The 15,654-nt window shown below is 38.5% G+C and overlaps 1 protein-coding gene across 2 annotated transcripts in view; it reads right to left on the minus strand.

Moving 5' to 3' along the window:
- Positions 1 to 5,978: 5,978 nt before the first annotated feature.
- Positions 5,979 to 15,654, minus strand: part of FERMT2 (FERM domain containing kindlin 2) — a 93,196-nt gene continuing 83,520 nt past the window's right edge. For both annotated transcript variants that reach the window (XM_047861129.1, XM_047861128.1), the window contains exons 11-15: positions 13,557 to 13,663; positions 13,201 to 13,422; positions 9,866 to 9,990; positions 9,080 to 9,221; positions 5,979 to 7,259 (exon numbers count right to left, since the gene is read on the minus strand). In XM_047861129.1, the coding sequence (XP_047717085.1) occupies positions 7,086 to 7,259; positions 9,080 to 9,221; positions 9,866 to 9,990; positions 13,201 to 13,422; positions 13,557 to 13,663 (770 nt within the window). In that variant the 3' untranslated portion in view covers positions 5,979 to 7,085. The remainder of the gene's footprint in view (positions 7,260 to 9,079; positions 9,222 to 9,865; positions 9,991 to 13,200; positions 13,423 to 13,556; positions 13,664 to 15,654) is intronic.

Raw genomic sequence — 15,654 nt, forward strand, 5'->3', positions numbered from 1 at the left:
TGGTTAAGAGCAAGACCCCTGTATTCCCATTAGGTCACAGTGATTTTTCGTGTCACGCTAAACTTTAGAACCCACCAACAATCTATCTTTTAAAAATGCAGCTTTTACTCTCCAATACAAGAAGAAAATATTTGCCACTTCCTTTTGTGTGTGTGTGTGTGTGTGTGTGTGTGTGTGTTTCAGTAATCTTGCACATTTTTTCAACTTTAATCATACTGTGTGTTCTGCAGCGAAACTTTTGGTTCAGCACTGGGTTGAGATTCATCCACGTTGTTTGTGTATCGGAACTTATTCACTGCTATTTTGATTCCATTTTACAGCTGTCTTAGAATTTATCCTACTCTGATGGACATTTGATTGTTTCCAGGGTTTTGTTATCATAAGTAGTTCTGCTATGCACTAATTCCTGTGCGTGTCTCCTGATATGTACACGCAAGACTTTCTCTCCAGGGTATGTACATACCTAGGATGGGATTGCAAGGTCATAGGATATACCTTTAATTTTATCAGATGATGTCAAAGTATTTCTGAAGTGTTTGGTTCCGATTTATACTCAAATCAACAATAAGTATTCTAGTGGTTCCACGTCCCAGCCAATACCAACCATTGTCAGACTTTGAAATTTTGCTAATCTGGTATGTGTGAAACTACATTTTACATGTATTTAAAATTTGTATTTTTCTCCCATTTTCTAGAATACTAGTGAAATTGAACAGTTTTTATAGACTTGCCATTCAGTTTTCCTCTTTCAAGAAGTACCCATTCCAGTGTCTTGTCCCTTTTTCTTTTGGCTTCGTCACTGAGCAGCCGTGTGTATTTCTGTTCTAGATGGTAACCCTCTGTCCATTATGTGTTACAAATACCTTCTCCCAATTTGATTTGCCTTTTTACATTTTATATCTTTATAGTTCTCATTCTGATACAGTTAGCTTGTACTTCTTGGTGCCTTGTTCATACACAAACTCTTTTCTCAGTGTCACATAAGTATGCTCTCTACTGTCATCTTTTAAAAGTTTTACAGTTTTTCTTTGACATTTAAGTCTGCAATTCATTTGGAATGGATTTGGACACTCTGTACACGTACGAGGTAGTGCTCCAAATTCCTTTGTTTCATAGAGATAATCAGCAGCACCATTCATGGGGAAATCCTCCTATTTCATGCTGATCTGCAAGACTGGCTCTCAGAAAGCCAGTTTCCATACGTGTGCAAGTTTGTTCCTAGAGTCTCTGTTTGGACTCTGGTTATTTCATTCACCCCGGAGCCAGCACTACACTGCGAGTCCAGTGTGATGTGACTTCTTGCCATCCGGTGAGGTTTGTCCCCTCTTCGCCTGTTGCTTGTTAGGAGTGTTTTGGCTATTGGCCCTTTGCTCTTCTGGATTAGAAGAAATGTGTTTTCTGAATGTTCCTTCGAAGAGCTAACTGAATTTATAATTAGGCAAGGCAGACAGAAATAAGGTTTAAATGGTCTGCTCAGTAAACCTGAGAGTAAATGTGTTTACCTGAATTTTATTCTGGTCATAAAAATAAAATTCACAAAATTTAGATTTGACATGAGAATTTGTGCTCATAAAAAGTGTTTTCTTTATCATTCAGTATCTACAAACCATATAAATACAGGTATGTTAAACTTGTTTGGTTGGTTGTGCTGTTTTTATCATAAATTTAATTAACATTGGACTTGGACCACTTCCCTGAGCAGTAATACAGATAATGCCTGGCCAATGAAGCCACATGAGACTATAATTAGATTCCGTGAGATAATGGTCTCAAATTATTTTAAGTGCTTATATTTTTTAGCAATATGTAGGCCTGTGCCCAAATATCAAAAGGGAAACTCAACTAGGAGTTGAGCGTATGCGTACTGGTAACTGTTTAATAAAGGAATAGAGGATTTTCATGTACACATTCAGCCTGGGAAACTTTGTATTGTTTATTAAATAAAGCAGAGAAAGCCAGAGAAGAATCAGCACAGTGGGAAATAAGGTCACCAGATAAGGCTTTTTTTGCTACTCTATTTCCTGTTCTGGGTGGCTCTGCAGTCCACTCTGAGAATTTCATTCCTTTTACTCAGATTGAAAATTTCCCATTTCCTGTCACTCTCTACCACCTCCCCCATTCTTGAGCTGCCAAATCGAAGCCGTTCAAAGAGATGAAGACGCAATTAATTTGTTGAAGAGCCCGGAGCTTTCGGTAAACAACTTCTTCCTGGATATTACTGTGTAGAGATGACTGGACCTTTATCAGCAGATTAAGAATTGACCGAATTATTATCGTATCACGTCTCTTAGGTCTGTGCCCACACGGCACAGCTTGTCCTTGCCACAGCAGTGCCGGAGAGCCGCAAAAAGAGGGAATGGCTGCAATAGCTGCACAAACTTTTGGGGAGGTGGGTGTGACAGGATTTTTTTTTTTTTTGGAACAAAGCAGAGCACGGATGGCAGTTAGCAGCGTTATGCGTGCAGGAAAGGCTTCAGTAAGGATTAGTGATGATGCTGTCACAAAGGGCTGAATTTAGAAAGCCCTGTTCTCTTAGGAATTCTCAAAGCAGTGAAGATGTTACCACGTTTTAAGTGATTAGTCTAAAACCAGCAGCAGACCTTGTCAAAAGTCTATAGGGTAGAAACGGTTATGAAAGGTATGGGATAGGACTGCGTCTTAGAGGATCAGAACCAATTTTGCGTTACAAAACCTAACATTTCACTGGGAAAGTACTATAATCAGTGTAGGTATAGTGTTGAGTACTTTAAACATTTGTCTTTAACTGTGTGGGGGATTTCTTCCAGATAAATTAAAGGTCAGAAACCCAGGTTGGTCTGATCCCATCACATCAGCAACTGGTAATGAATTAAAAGCACCTTAATAAGGCTTTTTTTTTTTTTTTTGAAGTGTGGTTGACACACGATGCTGTCTTAGCTTCAGGTGTGCAACACGGTGACTTGGCAAGTCTATCCATTATGCTGTGCTCACCACAGTGTAGCTGCTGTCACCATGCAGTGCTGTTTCGGTACCACCGACTGTAGTCCCTATGCCACACCCTTTATCCTCGTGTCTCACTGCATAACTGGAAGCCTGTCTCTCCTACTCTCCTTCACCCATTTTGCCCATCCCTCATCCGCCTCCCCTCTGGCAGCCATCAGTTTGTTCTCTGTATTTATGGGTCTGTTTCTGCTTGTTTATTCATTTCCTTTGTTTTTTAGAGTCCACATGTGAGTGAAATCATATGGTATTTGTCTTTCTCTGACTTCATTTAGCATTATACTCTGTAGGTCCGTCTATGCTGTCGCAAAAGCCAAGATGTCATCCCTTCTTATGGCTCAGTGATGCTCCTGTGTGTGTGTGTGTGTGTGTGGGTGTGTGTGTCTACTGCATGTCCCTCATCCATTCATCTATGGATGGACACTTTGGTTGCTTCCACAGCTTGGCTATTGTAAGTAATGATGCAATAAACATAAAGGTCAAAATTGTTTTAGAATATTGTTTTTATTTTCTTTGGGTAAGTACCCAGTAGTGGAATTACTGGATCATATGGGATTTCTATTTTAAAATTTTGGAGGAACCTCCATATGGTTTTCCACAGCAGCTGCGCTAGTTTGCATTCCCACCAAGAGTGTGCGAGAGTTCTTTTTTCCCCATATCCTCACCAACACTTGTTTCTTGTATTTTTGAATCTAGCCATTCTGACAGGTGTGAGGTGGTATCTCATTGTGGTTTTGATTTGTAAAGTCTTTTAACATAAAAAAAAGAACAAAAACTATGTTAAACATAAAAACGTACAATCTGCCACAATGCTGCTTTTTTGTCTAAGAGCAGAACCGCCAAGAGACTTTCCTTCTACAAAGTTTGTGTCTCTAGTAGTAATGTGTTAATTAATGACCATCCTTTCATGATGTGTGTGTGTGTGTGTGTGTGTGTGTGTGTGTATATGTATCAAATCACCACATGTCCACTTTAAATACCTTACAGTTCTGTCAGCTTTACCTTGGTAAAGCTGAAAAAACTAAGTTCATGTCTCTAGGTCCCTGACCTTTGAAGTTCAAGGTTATGTAAAAAATAATCTGTACCAAGTTAAAATTACTGATTAACTACATCATCGGCAGGTCTCTAACTTGCTGATTTAGAAGAAATAGAGTTGGAAGAGAGCTTGGTAGTCCTCCTGTCCCTAGTGCCTTCATGTTTACATGAAACTGAGCCACACAGCAGAAACCTAAAACTCTGTCTCTGGAAACCCTGGCCATTGTTCTTTTCACGGACTGATGTCATTTCTGTAGTGGGACTACTACCAATGGAGTTCCTCAAGATTTGTGAAGTGTTTAACACTACTGGGTAGGAAGGAAATCTGGGTCCCACTTCTAGCTCTGCCTTCGCACTAATTAATTATAGCTGGGAGACTGTGAACAGGTCATTTGGCCTCTTATCTAGAAAATGAGGATGGGTTGTGTAATTCTTTAGAAGAGACTGTGTATATGGAAGTATTTAGCATGTCTCCTCACGTGTAACTGGTGTGCAAGAACTATGTTTGTTTCCTTCATACTGAATGATGCTGATGCTGTTAAGAATTCTAAGTTGTATTAATTCTTTGATTTCCAAAATAGCCATCATTATATTCAATGAACAAATATGTGTTAACTGATCCTAGGTAGAAACAATGAGGCTCAGACCCAGTCCTTAAGGGAGTAGTAGCTTATTATTATGGGCAATAATAATGATGATTGCTCTTAAGTTCCAAAAAGGACCAAATTTAGTGGCTGTTCATGAGTAAGAAAATTTTTGGCTGCAAGGAAACTTAGAAGTGTTTATGGAAGAGAGAACCCTGGAGCTCTTTCTAAAATTTCTAAAACCCCAGAAAGATGGGATCTGAACAGGTGGGAGACTGGAAGAAAGTCTGTGGAACGTCATGGAGATGGGCAAGTGTAAAGTGTGTCCAGAGAACGTGGGCCACCCAATTTGGGATGAAGGCTGTTGGAAGATGAGAAAAATGCGGGCTGGGATACAGACGATAGGAGACCTCTTAGCACCTGCCTGGGGACTTTGGCTGTTATAATCAACCAAGGTTGATCATCATATATACTATAATCAACCATGGTCATCATATGCCACCAAGGTTGGCATATAGCCAGTGCTGTGCTGGGACTCAATTAATGTCAAAATTGCCAGTATGGCAAGTGGGGCAAAACCGAGACAGAAAAATCAGCCATCAGGAGAGAGGCTATTCTCACTTGTACAGAGGCCTTAAGACTCTAAGGGACTTGAGTATGCCTTCGTCTAAATCTACCTCAGGGCTTTTACCAAGTGACTATACAAGTTGGTGACCTGTATTTAAGATGAGAAAAGGAGATACATTATTTAAATGTTGTTTTAATGGGAAGAAGCCCTTATATTTGGAACAAGGATTGTTATGACCTGGCCTTAGAGTACAAAGAAAACCCATGGAGAAGGTGATAGGAGCTTTGCTTCTAGAGGCCATGGCATCCTGGCAGGCCCAGGACAAAGACCTGAATTCAGGTGTCCATGATAGCAGTGACAAAAGATTGCCTGAGGGAAAAACCAACCAGACTTGGCCTGATTAAATGCAACAGATAAAGGGAAAAAGTCCAGGACTGAAGTTTTGCATCTGAATGATATAATTAGCATTAACACCAGGGAGCAGATTCATACATGTGAGTTGTGGTCTTTTAGACCAGGAGTTATTTTGCCGTTTAAAACAAATTCTGCCCGAGGCAACAATGTCTGTTCATTTGTCATATTTCTGTTTATACAATCTAATATTTAAATATTATGCGGTTCATTTTTAAGTAGTAGAACAAAAAATGGGGTGGAAGAATCTATCCTAGAGATTAAGTATCAACTATCTGGTGATACTCTGGATACCAGCAAGTTGTTCTAACACAAGATGTAGGCAAAGTTCTTCCCAAAGGCAAGAGTTCATTTCTACGGTTAATGCTATGGAAACAGTAAAAACACAAAGTACAAAAAGAAACATAAATAAAAGATCTTGCTTTTATTTAAAATAAAATGCATTTATACAGTCTTTAAACCATGGATTATTGGACAATACTGGTAATCCACCCCTCCCGGCCCCCTCTTGGGTTATGTGACCTAGGAATTTTGACTGTAGCACCAATGCCGACTGTAACAGCGCAAAAGACAAGAACATGGCCAGTCCAGGCATTAGAGTTAAGGACATTGTGGCAAATCATGACTATAATGAAGTCATTCTTAATTTAGCAGATATGAAAACTGCACATTAATTATATTTTTAAAAGCATTTAATTAATGCAAAGATGCTACATCTAAGACATTTGCTAGTTGTGAGTAGTTTTTAAAAAAACTGTACAATTTATAAAATTTGTGTTTGTACATTAGTTACACAAAATGCATACTTCATAGACCTTTACTTCATATTGTAATGCAAAAGTTGCATTATTTTAGGCAGACAGTGAATATGCTGGTGAATACTAAAAGTGTTGTAATACAACAGGGTGTGAAAGTCAAAACACAAGACAATATACATACATGCTTATTCAAGGACAAAAACAAACCAAGCATAAGGGACCAACAGCATTTTCCTTCAAGGTCAAACAATAACATTATTGAATATCAGGCATCTTCCACAGGCCTGATTTATTTGGGGATGGGAGTGAGGGATGGGGAATCAATAGCTACCAGAAAGTAGGCATTTTTAAAACACATGATCAAATTATACATTAAAACACATGCATTAAACATGATAAATAGACTTCATATAGTTTAAGCCCTGGATAGCTTTAAAGTAGATGGCTTGAGTTTCTCAGTTTGGCTAGCTTAAATCAGTGATGTTTTGTTCCTGACTTGCCCACTACTTTCGTTTTCAATTCCTGGCCCTAAGGAATGTGTGCCATATTCATGTCCATATATTGTATCATGATAGCAGATTAATAGTCGTGCTTGTTAGTGCACATATTAACTGGTCTGGTAAGGCAAAAAAGTTTTCATGATAAAATGATAAATTTCAAGCTTACTTTATTAAGCAGCATATAACAAACAACAGCTTTCAAAGTTAAATATTGTTATGGCCATGGAGTTTCATTACACAATATTTCTATTCACACCCAGCCACTGGTAAGTTTGTAGAACATCTCTTCATCTAAACTCTCATTTTGGTCTTTCGCACGCGTTGAGAGAAATATGTAGCCGCCAATGAATTCGTGAACCACTTTGCAATCTACTTCAGTACATATGAAGGACAATCGTACTTCATCTGCAAACTCTACCGTGACCTGGAACAAAGACAAAGAACTGTCAGTCTCAGTAAAACTCCACATGGTTAGGCATAAGTGACGCTACTGTGCTGTTTCATTTCTGCCCTATCACAAGACTATTTGTCGACCCTCAATTTTTTTTTAATCCTAAACTAATAATGCCTTCAGTTCCAAAAGAATACAAGTTGACTAGCCCCTCCCCGACTCTTTTTTAGTTTTCATGTTCTGAAAAGGAAGACTGAATGCAAAGGGTTTAGGTCATTATGTTCCCAAATGGTCTCTGGTGATTCAATTAATGAGAATGTCTCTCTTCAAGGCCTGAGAGAAAACCTACTTCCTGCATTTAATTTAATATTTGCTTCAGATACTTAACCTTTAGGTATCATGTTTGAATACAGTAACAACCCCTCTTATCCATGGGGAATATAGTTCAGGACCCTAAGTGGATGCCTGAAACCATGGATAGTACTGAAACCTACATACACTATGCTTTTCTTTCCTTTACAGATATACCTATGATAAAGTTTAATTTGTAAGTTAGATACTGTAAGAGATTAACAATAACAGAATTATGACAATATACTATAACCAAGTTATGGGAACATGGTCTGTCTCTCAATATACCTTACTGTACTGTACTTGCCCCTGTGATAATGAGAAATGACAAAATGCCTATATGACGCGATGAAGGTAAATGACATAGGTGCTGTGACATAGTGTTAGGCTCCTACAATGTATCAGGAGGAGGATGGGTTATCTGCTTCTGGATCAAGGTTAACCACAGAAAAGTAACTTATTATTCGATGCAGTAATAGGAAGTGCTACAACAAACCCAATGTCCCTAAAACACACAGCTTATCAGCAGAAGATTGTTTAAATGATATTTATGTACTTCAAGTCTAGGGGCAGCATGATATACAGTAGTAGCTGTGCCAGGTTTTAGATCCCCTGAGCATCTGACTTTGAATCCTGATTCTGTGACTAAGTGTGTGGTCATAGCAATCATGGCCCACAGGCCTCTACATGTGAGTGTCCTCATTTGTAAAGTAGGGACAATCCAACTATCCCGCACAAGGCTGTGGTGAGATTTAGAAATAGGGGACAAATACAAAAACATCTAGCATCATGACTGGCACCGAGTAGGCATTCAATAAACAGCAGCTACTACTAGGAGTGAAAGGGATTTAGCATTACAGGAAAACAATCTTCTAAGCAGATCATTATATTCTTAGAGTTCTAATAACTGGGCTAGTTATGAACTAGGCAAGTTTAAGTGGGAAATGAATAACCAACCATGTTTTATACTTTACCTTAAGAGGTAATGGTACAAACAATCTATAGAATTTATAGGTCTTTTAATTCTTAAGTTTTAGAAGGGCTATATATATATTTAAAAATTTTTTTTCTTGAAGTTTATTCATTTTTGAGAGCAAGGGGCAGAGAGAGAGGGGGGGCCACAGAATCTGAAGCAGGCTCCAGGCTCTGAGCTGTCAGCACGGAGCCCAACGTGGGGCTTGAACTTGTGAACTGTGAGATCATGACCTAAGCCGAAGTCAGACACTTAACCGACTGAGCCACCCAGGTGCCCCAGAAGGGCTACATATTAATTCAAGTAACATTGTTATAGCTTGCCATTTATTTATTTATTTTGAGAGTGTGCGCATGAGCAGGGTAGGGGCAGGAAGGGAGAGAGTGAATCCCAAGCAGACTGTGCGCTAACACTGCAGAGCCCAATGCAGGACCTACGTCTTACAAACCTTGAGATCATGACCTGGGCCAAAACCATGAGTCGGATGCTTTAACTGACTGAACCACCCAGGTGCCCAACCCTAGCTTACCATTTTTATTTCCCAGTTCACATTCCACTGTTTCATGTTACTGAAACGCCATGTTTTAATTGCGTCTCCTGTGCTAGCATCCATCCTAATCAGTCTGTTATATGCAATTCCAATAAGTTCTTCTTTTTTTCCTCCTTGGAACCTATAGTATTAAAACATAATAACTGTTTAAAAACACGTTGGGGGTGGGAGGAATGTTGCTCTGTTTTTCTTTTTTTTTTAATAGAGGGTGCAAGTGAAGCGAGGGGCAGAAAAAGAGAAGTGGGGCTCATCCGATGCAGGACTCAAACTCACAAACTGTGAGATCATGACCTGAGTCAAAGTTGAATGCTTAACCAACTGAGCCCCTGTTTTTAAGATGTGCCCTTTAACTCTCAAAAAAGTGATATTCTTATATAAGTAAAAATAGAAATGCTATCATTTTGAGTTTTTTGGGGGGAGAGAGAGAATGCACAAGTGGGGCGAGGGGCAGAGGGAGAGAAAATCTTAAGCAGACTTCATGCTGAGCGTGGAGCCCGATGCCGGGCTTGATCCCATAATCCTGGGATCATGACCTGAGCCGAAATTAAGAGCTAGACACTCAACTGACTGAGCCACCCAGGCAGCCCAATCATTTTGAATTTTTAAAGTAAAAATTACAAGAATAGAAAATACATTTCGATACTCTTTACTGTAAAATTGCTTAATGGATCTCAGCAGGTACTTTAAATGTTTAATTGAAATAGATTAAGTAAAAACGTACACATTAAGATTTATACATAGATGTTTAGTAGCAGAACCACTGACCTTGCAATAAAGTGTGTGATGCCAAATTCTGGTAATGACTGCCATGCTTGAATAAATCTCATCTTGGCTTCAATTAGACTCATCTGAGCTACATTCTGATGGGCCTCCAAGATTCTTGCTGTTATCTAAACATGATTAAACATCACCTTTACCATCAGACAATATTCTTTCATTGCAGGAGCAAAACAAAAGTAACCAACTGTGCCCCACCCCACAATTACCTCTAAGAGTTGGAATTAGGAAATTTCTGAAGCCACATTTAGGAATTTTAGTTAAATAATGACTCTTCAAAATAAACCTTGATGTATTTCTTTTTGATTTCAGTTTCCATATATCCAGAAACAAAAAGTACTTTCAGGAGTAATAACTGCCACTCCCAAAACATATTCCAAGGACACACACATATTTTGCTTTTATAAAACGGTATGTTCTAATCCTGTACATGACAGGTTTTAAATTTAGCACCAAAACACAATATCAGAATGAGTACCTGCAATATAAATTCGTGGACTATTTATTAGCACCTTTAATACTTGAAACCACCATAAAGATTTTTTTTAATTTCTAAAGGTATCATTAGGAAAGTTAACTTTTAACTTAAATTATACTCACTTTGGGATGACTACTCCCACAAAGAGTGGAAATCCATGAAGGCGATGGGGTGGGGCGGGGGGGGGAACTGTAGCTAGGGCTTTAAATATTTTATGTATTTATTTTCTTTCCTTTTCTTTTTTAAATATGGAGAACTTACCAAATCTCTTATATAGCCTGGCTGTAGATGGCAATGCGAGGAAAGAAAAAGGAAGCAGAAAGAAAAAAAAAGGCAATCAGAAAAAATGGCAATGAAGCAAAGAAAAAGTTGCGGTAACCTGCAAACCAAAATTCCAGCCAAAAACCATGCAAAAAAAATTCCTTCAGGTAGAAACCAAGCAAAGTAAATGCAAGCATGAAAATGAAAACGAGAAAGCAGCGATTACTTTCCACTTTGAATACTGAGAAACACTTCCATATTATTTTAGATTGTTAAGTGTTACTAAAATTATGGGTAGAAATTTGTAGGGAAAAAAATAAAAAAGAGCAAATACCCTTTCCCCTGCTCATTTATTTACCAGTTCTTACTGGTTAGGGCAGAGCTAATGATTTTAGTAGGAAATCAAAATTAACATTCAAAAACCTTTAATGTTTTCAGATTGAGTCAGATAATATGACCCATGCACCACTTTTCAGAAATAAGTTGAAGGCATAAAATAAGTGCAGTGACCATACTGTTTCTTTATTTACACAAGAAAAGCAACCCCCCTCAATTACCATCTGTTTTTTGCATCCTTTTTCCTGGAAGGGAAAATGAAGAGATGCTATATACTACACTAGGAATGGTGGCTATACACACAGTAGTCTACTTCAATTTGTATTAACATGGATAAAATACCCAACAACTCTTTTCTTTAAAATGTAAAAATGCAGTTTGGGAGTCACAGTCATATAAGGATATATATATATATATATATATATATATATATATAGCAAGTTTAAATAATATACAGTTTTGGGGATTTAAAGTAGATTAAATATAACAAATTCTCTGTATTGGTGGGCCCAAAGGAAAATCTTATGCCCTGATAGGAATAAAGGACCCCATGGCCCGGACCTCATCCTACTGGACTCCTGAACACCACTGTACTATATAGTTTAACTATTAAGGCCTATGTCCAACGACGAGTACAGCATGTGACACACAATAAGCAACTAAACTTCTGCCAATCAGCACTTTCTAGGTGTCAGGGCAATACATGCTCTCTACCTTCTGGGAACAACCATAAATTTAGTCAGGGAAAGAAGGATTACAAAAGAATGTGTGTTTGATAAAATGCCAACATGGAAGACAAGGCTGGAAGAATCCTTAACCACGGACCACACATACTGCCACCTCACCAGTTGAAGACAGTCAAATAGTCACTGTTTCTGTCCCCCAGAGAATTTTCACTTGACAATCTAGTTGAGAAATCAGGGTTGGAAAACTATCTTTTAAAAGTGAAAACAATCATTTGAGAGGCTTCTGAGAAAACAATTCAGTACCCATCTCTGACAACTAAGCTAACATTTGTCAGTCTTCACAGTTAGACTTGAAGATCTTTTTTTCCTGGTACCTCACAGTGAAAGAATCTTGCTAAGATTTGAAACTGTTCCTTGCCTTTGAAGGCAAATGAATTCACTTTCAGAAACAAGGATTTTTTTACAAGTAATTTTTAAATGAAATAACGAAGAATAAAAAAATAAAATTAGTACTTGATTCACTTTCCCTTTTTAACTTACAATCTACATTCCACAAATCTCCCCAGGGCAGCATTTCCTCCATTCCTCACTACTCCCACATTGTAGGGACTGTGGGATAAACAATTTCCATGTAGCTTACACAACCTCTGAAACTTAAAGACAAATACTTGGTAATTAACCTTCTGAACATTTCCAGCTAAGTAATTTCAAACACATATGATAAACATTATATTTAAAGTTAAGAATTAGTAAGTGTTCTGGGTATTTTATTGGGCCCTCCCAGTAATGTTTTAAAATTATTCTTTAACAGATAAAAATCAAACTAGATAGAAATGAAATATTTATTTTAAAGGCCTCCTTCACCCCACCTCACACTGAAGCCTTTGCCTTTTATGGCATGATGTTTGGTGTAGAGAATACTGGGGGCTATCCCAAATGAAATTCCCCTGCAAAGAACCTTTTATGTTGTACTGAAGAACCATTTTCCTAAATAGCAATCCTTTTATGGTATTAATTTCCAGGAAAGGAATTCTAAACAAAGTGAACAAAAGCAGTGAATTTCAATCAAAATTTACCAAACTCTGTCACATCACGCAAATCTTGGTTTAGGTTTTTGACTGTTAAGAAAAGACGATGTTAAAATGTAGACTATTTCTACCATTGTAAAGTTTATCTCCAAAGCTGGAAAAGTCCATTTTGACAGTGAGAAGTTGTTCTAGACTTTGCCAGGAAATGCTGGCTGTGCTTTATACCACACATATATAAGGAATAAAACTGCATGAATTAAGGAATTCAAAGCATCCACACCATTTCAATTCCCTGAAAGAACACCCTGTTAACAGAGCGGTTTCCTTAGGTTGTTTAGAATAAATATGCTTCCTACTATTTTACCTTATGATCTGTCCTATTAAAATGATAAACATTTTTTAAAATGACTTAACTGACTGAAGGCCATCCAACCATCATTAAAGCCACAAAGTTTTAACAGGGGAAACTAAATTTACAGTACATGTACAAAATCATACGAGAAGAAAAGAGATGAAATGAAATGAATCAAATACCTGCTTGTTCTTGTACTTTTTTAGATAGCGAGGGGACACCAAACATTCAGGATTTATATCAGTTGTGATCTGCTCTGGTATTAACTGAGGATCTGGGTTTAAATGCTGCATCTTCAGGAAGGAAAGAATATTTTGAACTTCTAAGTTGTAAGAACTGTCTGCCATGGTCTTGCCTTTGGAGGCTAATCTGCAGGCTGCCATCCAGTGTGCATACTGTTTTTCCTGTTGAAAAGAAATACTGAAATATGAAATGTATCACATGATGGGTCCTTTAAGTATAAAATGTAAGGACGACTGGTCAACTCACTAGGGAACTGAAGAAAACTGAAGTTCACACTTTTAATTGGAAAACTTACATTGTCACAACGAAGCCAGATTTCATTCATGCCCTCTGCAACTGGAATCAGGAGTTTAATGTTAAATTTTTGGCCTGAAATGTTTACATCTGGGGTAACTTCACATCCTGTAATAAAAAAATTATTAAAATGGTCAAATTTACCTTTAAGAAATCACAAGTCGCTATAGGTAGTCTCATTTTATGGTATCTTAACATGCTGAATTTTGCTGTTTTGGAATCTTTAAACTGGGAAGCAAGGTTTTATCGCCCAATAATTGTTTGAGGTGGAGCAAAAGAGATCTAGTGTAGAAAAGGGGTATAATGCAGTTTGTGGTTCTCATAAAACTTCATTGAAGAGAAGGAAAGGGTCCTGTTAAAAGGATATTACCAAAAAACACGACCCCACAAGTTTGATATTGTGCTGTTTTAATATCATTCAGTTCCTTAAATCTCAAGGTATTTGGGACTTTTAAGTTGCTAAATGTATAGGGATAACATTTTGGTAAGAATAAGCGACTTTTTAAAAGTAACCTCTCTGCCCACTGTGGGGCTTAAACTCATGGCCCTGAGATCAAGAGTTGCCTGCTCTACTGGCCAGAAGCCCCAAGAATAAAGGACTTTTAATGATGCCTTTTCTGTGAAGCATTAGCTAGCAGCTTTACAGAAGGGCACACAGGTGGGCTGAACATACACTCAGTTAGATGGTGGGATAATGGCTGGCATAAACAAGTAGTAACCAGTGTAACATAGTGGAGAGGCACCCTGCAATCTGACCTTGTTCCACACTTCTCTGTCACTTAATTACTGCCCATTTGTGGAACATCTCTAAACCCAAATTTCCCAACCTTAAAACTCTACCTCACAGGAATGCTGTAAGGATAAAGAAGATAACAGACATGTCAGAGCTTTCTAAACGGTATTCCAGTTATCACCCTCAATGTGTCTTAAGACCATCAAGTAGGCTCCTAGACTGTTAGCAGGGCCTGTGGTCACTTTGCTCTGTGTACCGGAGCAACATCTCTCTGTACGGAGAGTATAAGGAACAAGATAATAAAGCTCTCTACATCTACCACAAAGAAAGAACAAATACAAAGCACTGTATTGAAAACAACAGAATATCGTACTTTTTTAAATGTTTATGCACTCTGATAAGAGGGAGTGGGCACTGCACGCGCATGCAGGGGAGGGGCAGAGAGAATCTCAAGCGGGCTCCACACTGTTAGCGCAGAGCCCAACTGTCGAGCCGGACGGTGGCTCGATCCCGTGAACCGTGAGATCATGACCTGAAATCCAGAGTCAGACGCTAAAACAACTGAGTCACCCAGGCGCCCCAAGAAACAGAACATTTTAAATAAATGGAAGATCCTCTTCTCCTTTCCAGAAACACCTATCATGAATTTAGTGGACTTTCTCCCTGTTTGCTTTCTTTTAAAAAATATTAGCTACAGCATTTACCTCTTTCTGTACAAGGATTACAAACTATCAGGAAGTTTGCATTTAATCTGCAAAGGTAACACAAAGAGGAGATGTTTGAAGATAGTTCTTATGCAGATTTCATTACTCACTGAAGCAGACTTAAAAGTACACAATCCCATAATCATGTCTCTTTTAAAAGTAAAACACCAAAAAAACCTAAAAAGCTTGGCGAGGCATAGTGAACGGTAACTCAGGTGCTACTGTAGGCGCAGAGGCACCTGTCAGGCCACACATCTCAGACAGTATTCACTCCGTGCCACCTCGGGTACCTATGACCATGGCAACGTGCCACGCTTCACTGTAGCCCAATTGCTGCTCCTCTGACACGTTCTAACCGCAGTCTTCAAACTCTCTGAGTCCTGCAGCCCTGACACCTTCTCCCCATCATGTTTTCACTTCTTCCTTTTCCTGAGTCCAGCCTGGACACCATTCACCAGCTATCACATCCAACTCCCTAGACTCACCGTATTTCCATTAATACACATTAACCAAGACCTTAACCCTGGCTCCATCCAACCACCTCGCTTTTACTTGCCTATAATAGGCTGCTGAGCACTCTAAGGAGGGGAGGGGGAGAAAAACCACAAAACCAAGCAGATAGGTTTCACCAGAAATTCATAGATTCCCAAACTCTACCTGGC

The sequence above is a fragment of the Prionailurus viverrinus genome, chromosome B3 (assembly GCF_022837055.1).
Source record: "Prionailurus viverrinus isolate Anna chromosome B3, UM_Priviv_1.0, whole genome shotgun sequence".
NCBI classification, from domain to species: Eukaryota; Metazoa; Chordata; class Mammalia; order Carnivora; family Felidae; genus Prionailurus; species Prionailurus viverrinus.